A 19,220-nucleotide genomic window follows, 5' to 3' on the forward strand; every position below is an offset into this window, starting at 1 on the left:
TCATGATTCAGTGATTTTGAAGGATTCTTGCAACCGTATTAAACACCCAAGTAAAGCAATGTCACTGTGTTTATACCATCAGTATCAGGTATAAAGTAAACTTTTATTTTCTTTAGTTATAAGTCAATCAATGGTTGCTTTGAATATAATCAGTCAGTAAACAGTGTTAGCAGTGCAAAGCAAGTATGGTAGAAGATGCCATCAAACATTTATCTAGATTGCACAAAGTGCTACAGATAATCTCAGTTGTGACACTATCGTAAAACTGTAATCAGTTGGTTTTAAATCAGCTGGCAAAATTGTTTAATATATAAATTAGACTGCATAAGAAGGCTAAGATACCAATGAATTGAAACAGTGTACTTTATATACATTTCATAATAATTCTAGAAATGAAAGTAGCACACTATGGAATTGCTTTGCTTGGGTGTTACAGGTTGTATATGAGGTGACACAATCTTCATCGTTTCTTATTTAGGAATAACTTTTATTGGAATTCTGCTTAGAAACAAACACAGAAAGCTTATAAGTAGAATTCATTTTCTGTACCAACTTTAATGAAAAGACTAATGTTTACAACAACAAAACATGGAAACAGAAACAATGAAAGATATTTGTAAACCATAAATGCATTTTTCTGTGTCTTCTTCTGTCTTTTGATTATCATTTCATCAGTAACTTAGTTTGTTATATTATAAATAAGGCTGAATATTTTCAGAACAGAAGATAATCAAAATGATGATCAGTTCCTAGTTTTGTTTATACAATATTATGCTGACTTTAAAACTGTGTAGACAAGTGAGTATCAAAACTGATAATTTATTTTTTTCAATAGAAGAAAATTTCTCTTGAATTGAAACCTAAACCAGATAATATACCAAACCATTTATCATGCCTAGATAGATTATTATTGTGACACTTAGCAAGTTGTAAACACATGCACAACTGAACTCTGAACAACAGAGTTTTTGATTGGATATGCAAATGGTTACAGCAACAGACAGGGGAGCTTAACAGAGCTTATGATTGGATAATCCTGGAGACAGACATATGAACTTTGACCTTTATTAGGATAACTATTTGATCCTAAAGTCAAGTGTCAGGCAATTCAAAGAGTGGGCATGAAAATAACGGCGTGGTTTATTAGCAGGGAACAAACACCAGTATTTTTGTTAATTATTCCCAGACATTTGCCGTTCATTCCTTGCTTATCTTGCTAGTCAGTTAAGTGGTTTGCTGTGAGCACAAGTATGTGAGTTGGTGTAACATTGTGTTTTAATGGATGGTTTCCATCATGGACTGCTGTTTTTGTAAGCAGACTTTTTTTTTTTATACCGTTCATTTTTTTTCCTTCTCTGGTTGTATTTCTCACACAGTTGGTTTGATTTCAGTGTTATGTCATCTCAGCCAGACGCTTTTTGTCAGTATTTGTATACAGTTAATTGTAAAGTCAGTGTGCTGGAAGGGTCATGCGTTTTTGGATTCTAGCCATAATGTGTGCTGGCTGTAGTTCAACCGACACATAGTATAGGTATGACCAGGTGTTTGTCATTTAATGGGGTTATAGTTTCACCCTATCTAGGGTCCTTGAACATAGAAGTCAGTGTTTTACACTATCAGCAGTAAATGAGTCCAATAAGAGATGTGTTTTACAGTTACAAAAACAGTTTGACTATCTAGTTGTGCACTTTAGCAGTGTGTGTTTTACAGTTACATTTTTGTGGTATTTTATCCTAGTGGAAGCTGTTGCAATGATGACAGCATGGTAATGTACTGATTCCCTGAAATCATATATGCATCATATAAATATTTGAAAAATTTTCCTTATATCACAAATTACAAATACCCACAATCTAGTTGATCTTTTATATAAAACCATTCCAACTTAAAATTCTCATAAACATTGTGTAAATGACAATTCTCTAATCAATATGTTTGAATAGAATGTTTTTACTAAACTTTGGATATCTCAGTAACAAAATGGGACATCGAATAAAACTTGCATTGATTTCTGTACCTCATACCATAGTTTGGATAGGGAACCCCTTTTAAACATCAAGGGAACTCGGGTAGATTTTACCTACTTAGCACCCTTAACAAAAACACTGGCACAGTGGTAGGAAACCCTGGTAAAATGACTGGAGAACTCGGATAGATTTTACCTACTTACCATCTGTAACAAAAACAGTGGTAGAAAACCCTGATAAAATGACTGGGGAACTCGGGTAGTTTTACCTTCTTACCATCCTTAACAAAAACACTAGTAGGGAACCCTGGTAAAAATGATTGTAGGCTGATTACAAAAACACTGGTTATCAACATAACATTAAAGTGTATTCTAGGATCTGCTAATAATAGTTCATTGACTGTCATATTAAACACATGGTAGACGTGCAATCCCACATGTTGTATCACTTCTGTGGTATACTAGATGACTTGAATGTCAACCATCAACCAAACTGAAATATGTCACTGGAGAGTGAAAAATTATGACACAGTTTTGACTAACCATTCAACAAGAAAGTATCTAGGATGCTGGTTGCAATATCTGTTTATATCTAGAGTGGAGGTTATAATGTCTGTTCACTGGTTTATTGATTCATTGGTTTCCAAACCTGAAGTCCTCTTGATTTTTTGGAAATATATAATGAAGCCGATAACATGATATCAAGTTGATTGGTACATGGCCAGATGTTTGAGATTGACATTGAGATTGAGATTTTGGTTTAAGGTTGGCTAAGTGAATATGATTTCAATTTGATTGGTGTACAGCCAGATGTTTGTGAGATTAATATTCAAAGATGGGGTAATATTGAAAATATGACAAGGTTGAAATTGTTAATTTGTACACAACATGAGTGCAACAAGCAGTTGGAAGGTGTTCTGATAATATGTAAAATAGAGCGATATTATGACTTTGTATGAGATGTAATGTTATAAATTCTATTCCATGTACACATAAAGTAGAATAGAATAATTTCTGTGCATGATATTGGTTCAGTAGTCTGAGCTCAAGTCTTGTCTGTTACACTTCCCTCTTTTCTCCCCTCTTAGATGTTTTAAAAGCCACCTGTACATGAAAGTTTGTCGAGACTAACATTATCGTGATATTTTTGTTTCATTTCAGCTTCACCAACAAATCGTTACTCGGCATCAGACATACCCAATTATCGTGGTCCAGCGAGTCCTTTAAGTCCATCTTCCAATGCACAGAAAGAGGTAGGTGATACGCTGTCACCCCTATGTCTCTCCATAATGGTGCCACCCAACCTACAGAAAATAATCCAAATGAACCAAAGTCTAGAGACTATGGGGATGACCAGGTTACACTATTTAGTGCCTTGCCATGGTTTTGTTTGCTTGGTGTATGTGAAAAGCACTGATTTGTTTGTTGGTATAAGGTGTACAAGGTACAAGGGAAATCACATGTCGTATTCTGTCCTGTGATGTCATATATCGCAATGTTGCAAGTCATCCATACCACTGCATGAAATACCCTTAATGTTGTCGTAGCTTACTTGTCAATCCTGTTGTTGTCCTGTATAGCCCCAATGTATTGATTGCACTGTTCTCAGTGGCCTGTATTACTGGCCTGATAAGTGACTCTGCACTGTTGCTTGTTAATCTTTAACTGTTGAGAGTCACTCAGTCTCAGGCTAGGTCCTTAGCACTTACAACAGTGATGCCAACAGGTGAACAATAATAGGTGTTGAGTTGTACATTAATGATGTAGATTAAACAAATCTTTAGAATAATCTTAAAATATATTGCCCATGATGTTTTTCTGAGACCCAAAAAGTCAAATGATTATATCATTTTCATGAAACATATATAAAGTACCTTGAAACTTGATAAATGATATATCGTTAGTACATGGTAGCAGTATTTTGAACTAGAAGCAATGAATCTCAACACCCAAAAGTGAGAAAAAGAAAAAAAGCAAAAGCTAAAAAGTTGATGTTGCTATGAAGAGGGTACTTGGAAGAGGGTACTTGGTATTAACTTCTGAATCACCTTTCAACTTTAACCTTTCACCTGTTGCAATACCACTGAACATCACTGAAGGGCACTGTTTATTTGGAACACACCCGAGCACCAACTATGATCCAAAGCGTCTTTCATTATGTTGTGTCACTGTGCGCTCGTAGACAACAGAGTAGTTCAGAGAATGGATTTAAGGATCAAAACTAAACTTGCAACCCAATTAGTGCTTGTTCAAGAAAAACACCATTTAATGCAGAGCTGTACACTATAGCGCCCTCAGTGTTGAACATTGTGACACATGCTAATACTAATTCAATTGGCACAATGAATTTAAATGCCAAAAAAGGGGGGAAAATCACATAATCTGAATCAGGTATGTTTTATCAAGCAGAGTTACAGATAGGATGCCAATATTGTTCTGTCCAGTGCTTTGTTTTTACTAGTCCAGCATTAATTTTACAACATGTCGCCAGTATTTTCTACCTCAGTGACCAAAATGTAAACAGGGTGATTATGTTGAAATCGTCACACATTAAGTGTTTTCTTTAAACACTGCATCGTTCGACCTCTCACAGAATGAGACTTTTGAAGGTCCAAATTCTGTACTTAGATTTCTCTTCTCTAAATTTTGTTATTAAAAAAATCTCGGTCATGCCCAACACAATTTTCTGTAAACAAATGTTGAGTAATTTATCAAAAGAAACATTTTCTAAAATTAAATTTTTCCTCAAGCCGTCTTAACACATCGTGTTTGACATGGATACATTGACCAGATGTTTGAAATATTGTCCAAAATTTGAACAATTAAAGTCAGTCTTTATTTTAAGCTATAATACTCGCAATTATTTTTAAGGATCAAAACTAAACTTGCAACCCAGTCAGTGCTTGTAGTTTCCCATAATGCAATTGGTATTTTTTCCTGTAGACTAGTGTTGACCTTTTACAGGCTACCCATAATGCATTTGGCTATCAAAGAAACAGGGTGGTTTTTTGCAGTTACCCAGTGCATTTTGATATTATTCTTTTAGATTAGTGTTGTAGCTTATGGATTTTTTCTTGACTCGACTTCACAATAATTTACCTTAGGACCATGTAGCCCTCTAATGATAGCTAAATATTCTTGTTGTGAGTCAAAATGAGAAAAACTGGCATTTCTTGTGAGTCACCACATAGTTAGAGATAGGGGAACACCAAATATCGGTGTGTCACTAGAAATTGTGTGCATCAGTGACACATCAAATTGGCTTAGCAGGCACACTGCTTCGGACCCCCTCTCCCTTTTTTTTCCCTTTTTTGTTCTTGTATGTTGTCCATTCCTTTTGAGATGTATGGATTCATGTAATTTTACGCAAAGAACAAAAAAAGATGTATATAGGTCCCAGTGACCTTGCTGTAGTTAGAAATGATAGACCAATGGTTTGCAGACATTGGGCTATCCGCTATTGGTCGTTTTCTGTGCCTTCAGAGAATTCTTGAGGAAGAGAGGCGGCGGCGGAAAGAAGCTGAGAAAGAGCAAGAAAAATGGAGGCGACACTCCGATTACAGTCCGATGAAATCACAAATCATTACAAATGAAAGATTTGAGGATCCGGTTGAAGTAGCCAGACAAAAAGAGCTACAACGGAAGAAGGCCCAGGAAGTAAGTTAAAACGAAGGGTAAAAAAAACAATGTATAGATATGCGTAGAGTTGATCTGAAAGTTGATATGGTGTTGCTTCCTTAGCAGCAAATTATAGATAGTTTAAAAATTAGTAAACTTCAGCTGTACACTTGAAGGCTGAGAATACCTTACCTTTACCACAATCCCAGCTGTAAACACATGAGGCTTATGTATGGCTTCAAAACACAGCTTCATATGTGTGTAAATATATTTATTTGTACATCCTGCCAATATTGTCTGTATGTCGCTGCCTTTTTGTTACTCAGTGTTCATTTCTGTTGTTTATGTTCCGTCTGATCACTTTCACAGTTTTCAAGAGTTTTCTAACTAATTTGCTGATAAGCGTTTTGCATGTTTTGTTTGTTTGTTAAAATGCATGGTTTACAAATTTCCTTTTGCCTTGAGTTTTTGGCACTGCATACATTCTCAAATATACTAAGTTTAATCTGATTGTATGTATCAGATAACTTTGACCTACTGGTGTATAGTGTATTGCAGGTTATCGTATATTGTCTCTGATACAATCACACACAACAACAATAATAAAAATTGCACATTCTGCACTTCAAGTTCAAGATGGCAAGGTCACAATTTCTTGCTACATTTAGTTTGAATGAAATCAACCAATTATTACTGCAACTAGATGCAGACATGCTGCAGACACCAATGTTTTGATATCTGCAGTTGATGTCTGCATGGTGGTACATTAGTTCATTTCATTCAGACAAAATGTAACAAGAAACTGTATTCATTCAATCTTGCTATCTTAAAGCATAGCTGATGTGTGCATCTGCAATTTCTTATTGGTTTCTTTATGGTTGTACCAAACAGAGCCAGTGAACAGTGACCTGCAATACGCTGTATTTTATTTTGTCATGTTCTCATGAAATTATACTGTTATTCAATCATTTTAAATCAGAACGATAGACCATACCTTTGCTTAGTATAAATCAATTTTGACACATGTAACTATATGTTTTAGGGGATGGGGGTGAAGCAGATCTTCGTATACTATTCAAACATTAAGATACTGATTGTGTGCCCGAGTCATTGAAGGAAAGGACAGTATGGATTAATATTCTGTCAATAGTAATATCCTGTAGAGACCATGTGTTCTGTGATCTTGTTTTCACAAACTTTGGTACTAGTATAGTGAACATGATACAAGTATAGGATAGGACCAGGGTTTGAAATTAGCAATGGGTCATACATCGAAAGAACACTCTAGTTATGATAATTATATCATCAGGTATAAAATAGAAAGTGCCGTGATATCGTCCCAAACTAAAACAATATTTATTGCATGTGAAAGCATGACAGGAAAACCAATACAATACATGATGACAATTGTAAAGTTAACGCTCAGAAATTTTCATGTCATCTCGGTTTCAAATGAATTATATGTTATACACCTATTTTGATACACTTAAAATGTTAGTCCTCAATAAATTTATATCCAGTTAAACTTAAAACGTAACATTTAGTAACTTAATATTGTCATGAACTAGCAATTTTCTTATCCCTTCGTATTAAAAACAGAAGGTGTTTAAAAAGCCTCACAAAACCACACCTGTAAAGTTTTTTGCAACCAAACTGTATGTTGTGTACTCTTTTTACAGGTGAAAGTTCCTGCAAGGGCATTGTACCCCTTTACTGCACAGAACGCCAAGTAAGTATATGTGTGTGTGTGTGTGTGTGTAGCTTAGTGTCTTTGCTGGGGATACTCCGTGTGAGTTGAGTTGAAATCAATCAACTAGTATGGTAGTATGTGTGTATCGTAATGTTTCTTTGTTCTTGTTGTATGAGAAAACTAGCAAAAGATAAATCTCTCTCTCTCTCTCTCTCTCTCTCATCACTTGTCTGATATATTTCATCTCTTTGTGTTTTACAGAGAATTATCATTCAAAAAGGGTGATATTATTTATATAACTCGTCAGATCGATAAGAATTGGCTGGAAGGTGAACACCATGGCAGGGTTGGAATTTTCCCCAGTAATTACGTGGAGGTAAGAATTCTTCATGTTCTCAGTCAGACTGGTTTATCATGGCATAGACAATTGTCGGAGGACAAGATAAACTTGCAAACCAACTTTTTATTTTGTCTGAGATATTTATTTCAGCTAAAAGAGGCAACATTTGCCAGAAAGACTATATGGAACATATACATTTTCGATCACAAAGTTGATCATTTTAGGTTGTTGTTTTACTTGATAGATAACACTTGTTCTGTTAAATAGAAGTAAGAAGGTCATTTACGTCACTCTTATGGAGTCTTATCTTCCATTGTATGAGTTTTGTGAAGAATGGTGAATGAGACATGGTGATGCTACAAAACTTCTAGCAATGCCTTACTTTCTCCAGTGAAGTTGTCTGAATTGTCAAACTAGTGACAAACATGTCATTTGTAGTAAATTATTGTATATTGTCTCTGTACTATAGAAACATAGCCTGTATCTTTGTTTCTGAGCAGAAATTTATATGTTTTATTGGAAGACTTTCCCTTGAACTGAACTCTGGCATTATGAATATGGCAATTTCAATATTGTGGTTGGGACTGAGGATGGGTTGGAGCTTACATAGTGATCATGATGCATGACTTGCCATATTTGTCAATGAACAGAATCACTCCTATGTTAGTTTGGTTGCCAACGCGGTCTCTATTAACTAAAACAGTGGAGGTGTAAATTGTAATGATATCGTATAGGAACTAGACTACAGTGGAGGTGTAAATTGTAACGATACCATATAGGAACTAGACTGTGAGTGGAGGTGTAAATGGTAATTATACCGTATAGGAAGTAGATAGTGAGTGGAGGTGTAAATGGTAACGATACTGTATAGGAACTAGACTACAGTGGAGGTGTAAATGGTAATGATACTGTATAGGAACTAGACTATGTGAGTGGAGGTGTAAATGGTAACGATACTGTATAGGAACTAGACTACAGTGGAGGTGTAAATGGTAATGATACTGTATAGGAACTAGACTAGTGGAGGTGTAAATTGTAACGATACCGTATAGGAACTAGACTACTTGTATGTGGACATATCTATTGGCCACCCACTGAACTCCACTATTCATTCGTACTTATATTTTTCCGTTTTGTATTTGTAGACAATACAAGCATCAGAACCCAGGTCTCCAAAACTTGCAGCTAATGAAGGCAAAGCAAAGGCAAAGTATGGCTTTACAGGCGAGACCAATATGGAATTATCACTTAAAAAGGTAAAGGTTGTGTGTGTCTGTATCTGTGTGTTGTGTATTTACCTTTATGTGTGTATGCACATGTATAGATGTGACTTTATCTGTTTTCTGTTTGTCAATCTCTATCTCTCAAACTGTGTTCTCAAACTGATATCATAGCGATGACAGACATCAGATTAGATTTGAAATTGTATCCATGTGTTGTGTTGGATGACATGAGATCTCGTCTATAGCACTGACTAGATGGTTGACACAACCACTTAGAGGGTACATGACATCTGGTCTGTGTTTTGTTCAAGTCTAAGCATATTTAGCTTAATTTACATATTATACTGATAAACACCTGTATTTTATTCAGGGTGATACTGTCATACTTGTAAGGAGAGTGGACAATAATTGGTATGAAGGAAAAGTTGGTGAAAAACAAGGAATATTCCCAGCGTCATATGTGGATGTCCTTCAGGAACCTGGTGAGTAAAGAGACTTGTATTCAAAGTACTTTTTCCCATAACTGGCCGCCTTCAAAATGTTCATCAGCTTGGTAGATCAAATGATTTACAAAGGTTTTTTTAGCATACAGTCAGCTGTAACTATGGAATTTGTCATTCTGATGAGGATCGTCAACCAAGACAGATCGAAAGCTCAATGCTAAAACTTTGAACTGCTTGTGTGTTGCAGTCTTTGTAAATTGAAAATAAGAATGATTAATTATGATTCAAAATAAATAGGAATTGTATTTAGTTGTCCAAGTGTGATGCTATTTAAGATTTGAAAGCATCAAGTGATCCTACAGTTGCACTCTCAGGTGGTAAATTGTTCCACTCTGTGATGGTTCTAGGGAAAAATGTTGATATTTGATAACTTTTACTATGTATGTGTCTAATATATTTTGATGGAGGTTTAAGATGCTTGTCTTTATTTATGGCAACGGTTCCTGCTGAGATTTTATAGAGTATTGGTAGTCTAGCCGCTTTCCAATTGAGAGTTTGTATCATGTTGTTAACACTGGAGTGGTTTCTGTATCTGCTATTAACATACCGGGCAGCACGCCACCGTTGTACTTTTTCTAGGTTGATTATATCAGATTGTCTATATGGGTCCCAAACAGTGGTGGCAGATTCAACCATAGGTCTAACAAGTAGACATACAGTAGAAAATAATTCAATAGAAACAAAAATTCTGAGGTTGCTAAATTTTATTATCTGGCGTGACAAAATTATTACTACAAAAAATCTGGGAATATGTAACCTGAGAGAACATTGTTTTTTCACAAGAAGTGCAACAAATATTCACTACTTCATTTACAAATGAATAAACGTTTTCTTATTGTTGACACCCATTTGAATTCTGCAGTTGAAAGAGAAATTTGAATTTCAGTAATTTTGTACGAGGTATAAGTCATACTGGATAAATATTTGTAAAAAATTTGCTTTAGATAAAAATTTTCTACGTCAAAAATAGGACGTTTCCTCAAATTGACTACATGTAAAATTAATCCTCAATTTTGGACTTAGAAAAATGAGGTCTGTTTTTTATGCAGCAGTGAATTTCTTGGCATATTGTTGCATTAGATAATGCCATATTGTAAACATGAGTTGAACTTTGAACTTTCCTCATAGTGCATTGATGTGTTCCAGAGAGGTTGCTTGATAGTTCATAGCTGGAATCTTCACAATGTAGTCATGTGATCAAATCCCTAAAGGCTGATTGGATAGCAGTTACAACATTCCATAGTCATTCTTAGAATACTTGCAGACACTGAGATGTCCCTGTAGATACAAGGGGCCTAAAGTCTTGTCAAGGGAATACCACTACACAAAGGTCATTTAGAGAATAACTTGCATCAATTTCTGTGATAAAATGAGATAATGATGTCCAAGATTATTTAGTAGTGGAAATTACTGTTGCTTGTAGATTTCTGAAGACATAGAGAAATGGTGTCTGACTGGAAATAATATGGTGTTCAATTATAAATTATACTCTGTCTTTACTTGTCTTGTTGGCTATAAGTATAACCTAGTATAAACTCGTTTCAAAATGAATGGAGTTATAATATAATGACACTGATTTTCTTTGTGTTTTGTAAATACTTTTATCACATGAGAACCTGGGTCTTAAATTAGATACATAATTATGCTGGTAAGCCTCATTTTGATTCACCAGGGTAAACTGGTTGTTTATATTGATTTCTTTTTTTTTTTAAAACAATATCCTCCATAACAAGATGGAGGGGAAGTCTACAACTGTTCAATCTTATTTGTGACAAAGAAAAGAATATGTTTCATGGAAAATAATTGTAGATGTTTTCCTTCAAGCTAGGATTAGTCTATGAGCAGTTGAAAGTTTGACCTTATTGGGTAAAACTGTTTTGGAATCAAGGTAAAGTAAATAGTGAAAAATTTGTTTTATTTCTTCTTAGTTTCTCCGGCACATAAAAATGTGGGAGGAAGTGGGTTTGTTTCACCTCAACATTCACCTGCCATTAGAAGTCCACCGCCGCATCAACAGCCGCCACCACCTCAGTTAAGTCCTAGACATCAACAACAAGCACCACCACCACAAAGACCTAGGGTAAGTTTGATGTAATACTGCACTAGCTGTAACTGGAATGTTTAAAAGAAAATAAATATTTTGTTAGATACAATAATTTACTCATAATATTGCATAACCTGTGGCCACACTCAAAAATTAGTTTCTGCACTACTTATGGATATCAACCACTGATCAACATGTACAATGTCTAATTATTGGTATTTTAGAGTCAATATATTATGGTGACATTCAAAACCAAGCTTTTGTTTAAGATTTAAACTTACCACTACACTACCTACAGATAATATTGACCACTAATTAACAGATACAATGTCTTTTTGTAACTAAATGACCAATTTATGTTAAACTATTGCTTGGTGGCATTGAAGCAAAATTAATTTCCTGTATATTTGCAACCATGAAAACTATGAGTGATGGAAGGGGTCTTCTTGTCACTCATTTTCCTCCAGAATTAAGAAAAATAGTGTGAATAATATACCTGTACCTGTACACACATTTTCATGATGTAGACCAGGGTATTAATTCAATGTTTTCTGTTCAAACGCATACAACTTGGCTTGGTATATCTAAGACTGTTATTTCACATTGTGATTGTAGGAAGCACCTGGTCCTTATCATTCACCTTATCAACAACAACAACAGAAGGTACAAGAAGTGCAGTACAGTCAACCATTACCATCACAACAACGCCCACCACCACAGCCACAACAACAACAACAGTATTACCATGGCAATACAACAGCACCACCATCAGTACAAGAACAGTAAGTCTAAGTTACTCTGTTTTGTTCTTAGATTGACAAAAGCTTTGGTGTGAGTGCCTGTGTATTTTTTATCAAGGGGGAACACCACTCCAGGAAATAAAGACATTTTCGTAAACTCTGGAGAATCATTTCATGACATTATATCACCTGATTTCAGACAAACACCAATTTGAACTTCGGCCACATTGCCTCATGGGAGTCAGCAGAAATACATATACAATAGGTGAAACATTCACGACTCATAATGGCCATTACCATCAGTGAAAACACTATGAATATTCAAATATCCTGGAGAGATGTTCCTCTTTAACTAGCCCACAACAAATTTTTCAGTACATTATAGAATTATGCAATTTCTTGATAGTGGTGACTAGGACTCTCACTACACAGGCTACACATATAAGAATATGAGGTAAAATGATATTACACATACCGAGTCTTGATTGGTAGCTTAAAGTGACCATATTGATGTCAAATTGGATTATTAATTCATAAAACAACTCTACTATATCCTTGTTTGTAACTCAATACCTGTAATACAAAACATAAAAAGAAATGTTAAAAATATTTGTAATTGTAAATACAATAATAAACTTTTTTACATTCTTTTTAGCGTTTTATAATCCATTGTTACAAACACAGAAGAGTTGTCTAAAGAATTCATATCCAAAATACATACCCTTATCACATCATTACTAGGCTCCAGCAATAAACATAGCCATCTAGTGAATTACTGCATTGGGGATTGTTGAATCAGACAGATCAAAAGCTCAATGCTAAAAAGCTGTTTTGGCCGTTCCAACCTTTGTAAATCATTTGATCAACTTTGGCTAACTTTTAATAGAAATGTGATGACGGGATTCTTCTGCCACCATACAGCAAAAACAATGATTGCATATAAGTCAGGGACACTTTCAATATCCATTGTTATGCTAATTAAGAAATGGTGGCTAGCAACAAACACAGTTGTAGGATATATAGAAATTAGAAAACATGAACTCACTAGACTCTGTGTAAGGTGCAATTCAATGTAGGATATAAAACTAAATTGTTTTAAGGGGGGGGGGGGAGCCATTTTAGTTCTCATCGTACAAGATCAATTTTACTTTTAATGGATGTTTTGAAACCTCTAAATACAATTTTTTTATTTTTTTAAATGTCAACTTTGGAAAAGGAAGAATTTTTGCTACATTAAATGCATGGCACAAGAATAAAGCAAGTGTCAACAAAAGAATTATATTTTCCTTACCACATACTGGCTTTATATTCATACTACTATCGTGTGATTTTCAATTTTGGTCAGTAAGTTAGGTGGGGGTCTGAGGTCTAAGTGTAATAATTTAGCTTTTATCCAGTATTGAAAATGTATTCAAATGAACAACCACTATAACCGTAAGGATACTTATATATGCAAAGGCAACATGTATGTCTAGCAACAGTGAAATGATGATGTATTCTGACTGAGTATTGAAAACATGCTCAAAGTGTTGCCATATTATCTCTAAGAGTTTAACTTACATATTGTCAAATTGTTCCTTGTAGCTTTCGTGCAATTTATCCATACGTGCCTCATAACGAAGACGAGTTGGAACTCTTAGAAGGTGATGTCGTCGTTGTCATGGAGAAATGTGATGATGGTTGGTTTGTTGGTTCCTCCACGAGGACCGGTCATTTTGGTACCTTCCCAGGAAACTATGTAGAAAGAATGTAAATGGTAAATAATATGCAGGTGAACACAGTGTAGACTTTTTATTGGTTAAATATTTCCTGCCAACTCATTCTGAGCCTTCGGCCGTATGGTATTAGATCATGATTTCATGCCGTAGTGACTCAGCCGTAGTGACATCAATAGCTCAACATACAATACAAAAATTAATTCTTTAAGTTTTGGCTAGAGGGTTTTGAATCATTTAGTTCTCATTCAACAAAAATGATTTTACTTTTAATTGTATGTATCTGTTTTGTACCCTTAACGCAAACATTTCTAAAAAAAACAATGTCGTCAAATTGAGAATTTTCACGACAGTAAATTCATGGCACTAAAACTTAACCCTTTCATTCCTAGAGACGACATTGGAATAAATAGAAACTTGATTGTAAGAACATTTTCTAAAATTTAAGAATATTACTTCATTGGGAAGTAATATTTCTTGAATTCTGGTCTAAAATAAAGTTGATCTTTTTCCAAAAATTACAGAGAAACAAGAATTGGGGGGGGGGGGGGGGGGGAGGGCGCCTGAGGCATAGCTAAGCAATGTTTTATCCTACATTGAACTATTGATCTCACCCCAAGGAAATCCAAAGTTCAAAGTCTTCCATGTTGATAACTTTACTCACATACTATACACTACAAGTTAAACTGGTTAATGTCTGTGTATATATCTAATATCTCATATTTGCTTCTTTTTACAGGATTATTGTCAACTATTTATAACAGAACAATTTGTGTGGTAAACCCAGGTCAAAGGTTGAAGGTCATATGGAGCTGGTGACCCAAGATGAAACAGGACCTGTGATGTATAATAAAGGAGGCAACTTTTGTAATATAAACACTCCATACTGCCAATGCAGACGATAGATTAAAAAAAAAAACAATTCTCTTATTGTCAAAATTTTACTTTTATTCCTAAAAATTGTTTGAAATTCATTTTTTTTGTGCATGAAATGCATCTTTTTGATTGTTTCAATATATTGATATTTTAACATGATTAATTTCGTCGTAATATTTTATAGGTTTTTATGTAGACCTTGAATTCTAAAAGTGGAACAGAGTTTGTGTCTCCAATGTTATACACAAAGTGAACTGTAAATTCTAGAGATAGAAAATTGTAATCGAACAAGTGTGTTGTAGGAGTCCAACTAAGTCATTGATACCTGTCATCCCTATTCACTGTGAAATGGTTTGACCCTCCTGCAACAAACCATGGGGAATATACCACGATACAGGAAATATGGAGTACGTTGTTTGTGAAAAGAATAAAAAAGGTGCCTTATATGTTTGTGTAAATAGAAGAATGTTGATGTTGGGTTGGGTTTACAAGTCAGTGGTCACTGCTTGACACTCTAGCTAAATAATGTATTATACAGTTTAAATAGCATGTACATGTAGTGTAGGTAGATTTCATCACCTAGCGGTATCTATACAAATTTACATTATAGACGACAATGTATTAACATTTTCATAAATACTCAACTGCCACCTTACTGTGCTGCATTCATGCATACACACACAGACACAGAGTATACACATGTACATGTACGTAGGTACATACATACATACATACATACACATTCATTCCCACATTCACTTTTTGTATATTCCCATAAGTTAACTTATAATATTTCGTACAAGAACACACAGCTAGTACAAAACACTACTTCATATTACACATATACACTGGTTTTCAATCCTGAAGATGAATGGATAGTATAGTTTACTTCAACAATTTACTCATTCACTATTTTTATACACTTCAAATTTCACCCTTGCTACATTGATGAATTGTTCTAATGAATTTATTCAACCATACCTAGGTACTAGGGTTAATATATGAATCATAGCACTTTCCAATGAAAAGGAGGATGGTAGAGTTTTGAATTTAAAATACTGCATGCATACAATTTTTTTCAGAAATGCCAAAAGTTGTGGATTCAGATTTAGTTTTCAAGAGGTATATATTTAAATAGATGTCATTCACCAGCAATTCATCAGCAATATTCGGCTTTCAGTTTTCTTATCATAAATTAAAAATAACATGTTTTGATTTAGTTGAATTAATTGGGTGTGGTACCAAAATTATTTAATGTAGGGGTAACAATATTTTTTGGAAAATTATTAGTAACTAAAAAAAAGTTCTACTTTACCCTTGTAACATCAAAGCAAGCAAGATAAAAGACAACTATGTGGGGATCCAGGTGCCAAGATGATTAATATGCAAATTAGAAGTACCAAGTCGAGTGATTGGCTAAAGTAGCTGCCGATCATGATGTGTCACTAATTTGCATATTAAGTAGATTGACACCTGTCATGGTGGAATTTGAAATTTAAACAAATTAAGTATGCAGAATGCCTTGTTGAATGAATATAATGCAATTTTTCATTATTTGATTAATATTAATTAAAACGTATTTGTTTTCAATTCATGAAAGGTGCTTTATTCTTAAGTATATTAGTCAATAATTTGTTGCCATCTTAACATTTTTAGAAGTATTTGTGGTGAATGTCAATAAACTATCGGCAGAAGCAAATAATTGATTTGTGGTGTATTTTTTGTATGCATTCTATAGGATGAAGCTTATGAGGTGTGTGATTGAATGGAAATCCAAACTTGAAGAATTCTTTCTTTGAATTATCTTTTCCTAACTTAAATTTGTACCTGGCTTTGGAAATATAAACTTGTTTGTATCACACGATATATCCTTTCTCAAAGTCCTCTTTACTCGTACCTAGAATTTGTTTACAGTTGACATTGCAACACCAAAACAAATTTTATTCTGTTATTAAGTTAAGCTGCAGTGGCTGTCCGCTGCACATCTTCTGCCAAGCATATGGTTTAGGGTGCTTACAAACAAAAATTTGACAATAAAATTCAAAAGTTTCAAGAATTTATGATTGCGTAAGTATCATGTAATACAAAGGTATGTCTTAGTTTGATCTGTTCTCTTATTTACTGCTGTAGTAAAAGTTGTCCAAGTCACGTGCACATCGGGGTCCCCCCCCCCCACAATGGAATGTTTACTTTTAAAGCACCAATGGACAGAAAGAGAAACGCCTCCACCTGGTGCTATGCAAGTGTTAATTTTGACAATACACAGTTACAGCGCCCTCGGTGGCAATGGAGAGAATTGCATAATTCTGAAGTATATCTGTGAACGGTTAAATAGTGTGGTACTTACTGAATGGAAAGTCCAGAAACTTCAGTGTTTTCTTGGTTTCAGTGATTTGATATAGTCCACTCGCATCACTCTACAAAGAGAAGCATAGAATACGATCGATTATTCTCAGAACTTCGCCTAGCTATTATCGACTTTTGAAAGTCCCATTATTGTCGACTATTTCACGATCAGTGCTTCATTTCCACTAATACATTGTTACAGCTAGACTTCAACAAAGTAAACACAACTAACAAACTTTAAATTTATTTTGCTTTTTGTATGTTATTATAACTATTTTCTACGAGATGGAGGAGTTTCGTCATCGGTTGTATACCACAACACACTTTGTTCGGCCCAGAAAATTGGTCAAAATATGCTCATTGAATGTTATATTGGTGCACTCAAAATGTACGGGTTTTAGTGATCTAGATTCCATAATTTTTGCTTCAATATATAGCTCCACAATGGACGCTAAAAGATTTTGAATAAATCTGTATAATTCACATTCAAGGAAGTTTTTGTACATGTAATGTCTTTACTATACCGTAGTTCATAATTTCTGGGTCTCAGTGTCCTTATCGGATTTGCATTTAATTTTTACTAACGATAAGGTGTTATTTTGAAGCTAAGACTTATATAGCAGAAAATCAAGTAGACCCGAAGATTTAGTTTCGTAAATCAAATAAAAATGATTCGTAATGCCCGTAATATTGGTAGAGTAGCATTAGTATGGCAGATATAGTAAAGTCACTTTGGTATGAAATTTAGGTGCTCATATCTACTAAGTATATCATTTAAACTGCAATGTAGTATGTGCCCCAGTTTCTAATGAAATGTGATGATTTGTAAATAGTGTCTGTAATATGTGGCGTTCGAAAAACAGAGTACACATATACATTTAACTCTTCATATCTCATTACCACCACCACCACCGTACCACCACCACCACCACCACCACCACCACCACCACCACCAACACAACCCCCGATTTGGTTATTTTACCATCATTTAAAGCAAGTCCTTTGTTATTTCCGGAAGTGATTTGACATTTCGATTTATAACTACAGATCGAAAGGGCTAGAGAAAGATCATTTTGGCCGCCTGCGGAGATCAACCGCAGTAGATTCCCAGACGAACAAGAGAGACTACTGTCCTGTGCCAATTTTTCGTCTAAATCGATTGTGTAAGAAGTTGTGATATCTAAATTTGAGATATAATTCATCACGTAACTACTCCTTGACTGGTATTTACAGCTGTGTTTAACTTACAGTTGTATAAGATATATCTACTCGCATTATTTATAACTCTGGCTATGTGTGCTAATATTGATTTTCGATGGCGTGAAAACCACGCCACGTTTATCGATACAGAATCCTGAAACTTATTAACAGGAGTACTGGAACTAATATGGATGTCGACGTGATGCAAATCATGCAGTAATACCACAGGGTGCTCTGGCTTAGTTAGTTATGTTTACTAAAAAACAACAACAACAACAACAAAATAAATACTGAGTGACAAACATCAACAACAGAGTAATTACAAATCAGTATCAATAATATTTCTATGCAACAAGAATTATTATATTTTCATATATGAGAAATGGTCACAGTTGTGAGGTGTGTACAATTGTGACCACTTCACATATAAGAAAACATATGATCTCGTGTGACGGAATACGACTTATTCTTGTTGCATAGAACATTGTTGATACTGATCGTAATTTGTAATTCCACACTTTCTCGTCTGCAGGAGAGTTGGGGGAGGGGGGGGGGCACTACGCTAATAAAATGTACCGATGTGCTAACTGAAGATGACATGGTACGAATTCCTTCGGGGGCAGACTCAAAGATGTACCATTACGAACCTATATACAGTCGCACACAGCACGAGTGGTATGCTTAGCATATTCTGGATATCTTCACAACCGGGATAGTGACCTTTCTATTTTTCGCTCATGGCTGTTTTTGAACTCCATGTCATTGAACTTATATGCTGCCCTCTATAGTTTTGTGGTAGACCAGGATGTGGTATTTATTTTGGATTTTTAATTTACACAACAGTTTTATCATGGCTTCCCACCCTAAAAATCAATCTGAAACAGCATAGAACAAGTCTGTTTGTAACTCAATACATTGCAAAAAGCTAAAAAAAAAAAAAAGCGTAGAAAGTTTTTTGT

The 19,220-nt window shown here is 34.7% G+C and overlaps 1 protein-coding gene across 16 annotated transcripts in view; it reads left to right on the forward strand.

The window, feature by feature from the left end:
* Positions 1–16,407, forward strand: part of LOC144451989 (uncharacterized) — a 148,205-nt gene extending 131,798 nt beyond the window's left edge. For 14 of the 16 annotated variants that reach the window (XM_078142935.1, XM_078142938.1, XM_078142941.1 and 11 more), the window contains 10 exons: positions 3,128–3,219; positions 5,450–5,623; positions 7,264–7,313; positions 7,536–7,650; positions 8,760–8,870; positions 9,208–9,319; positions 11,269–11,420; positions 12,000–12,166; positions 13,709–13,895; positions 14,579–16,407. In XM_078142935.1, the coding sequence (XP_077999061.1) occupies positions 3,128–3,219; positions 5,450–5,623; positions 7,264–7,313; positions 7,536–7,650; positions 8,760–8,870; positions 9,208–9,319; positions 11,269–11,420; positions 12,000–12,166; positions 13,709–13,877 (1,142 nt within the window). In that variant the 3' untranslated portion in view covers positions 13,878–13,895; positions 14,579–16,407. The remainder of the gene's footprint in view (positions 1–3,127; positions 3,220–5,449; positions 5,624–7,263; positions 7,314–7,535; positions 7,651–8,759; positions 8,871–9,207; positions 9,320–11,268; positions 11,421–11,999; positions 12,167–13,708; positions 13,896–14,578) is intronic. The other 2 variants (XM_078142937.1, XM_078142944.1) reach the window with 2 other exon arrangements.
* Positions 16,408–19,220: the final 2,813 nt, after the last annotated feature.

This window comes from Glandiceps talaboti, chromosome 22 (assembly GCF_964340395.1).
Source record: "Glandiceps talaboti chromosome 22, keGlaTala1.1, whole genome shotgun sequence".
NCBI lineage: Eukaryota > Metazoa > Hemichordata > Enteropneusta > Spengelidae > Glandiceps > Glandiceps talaboti.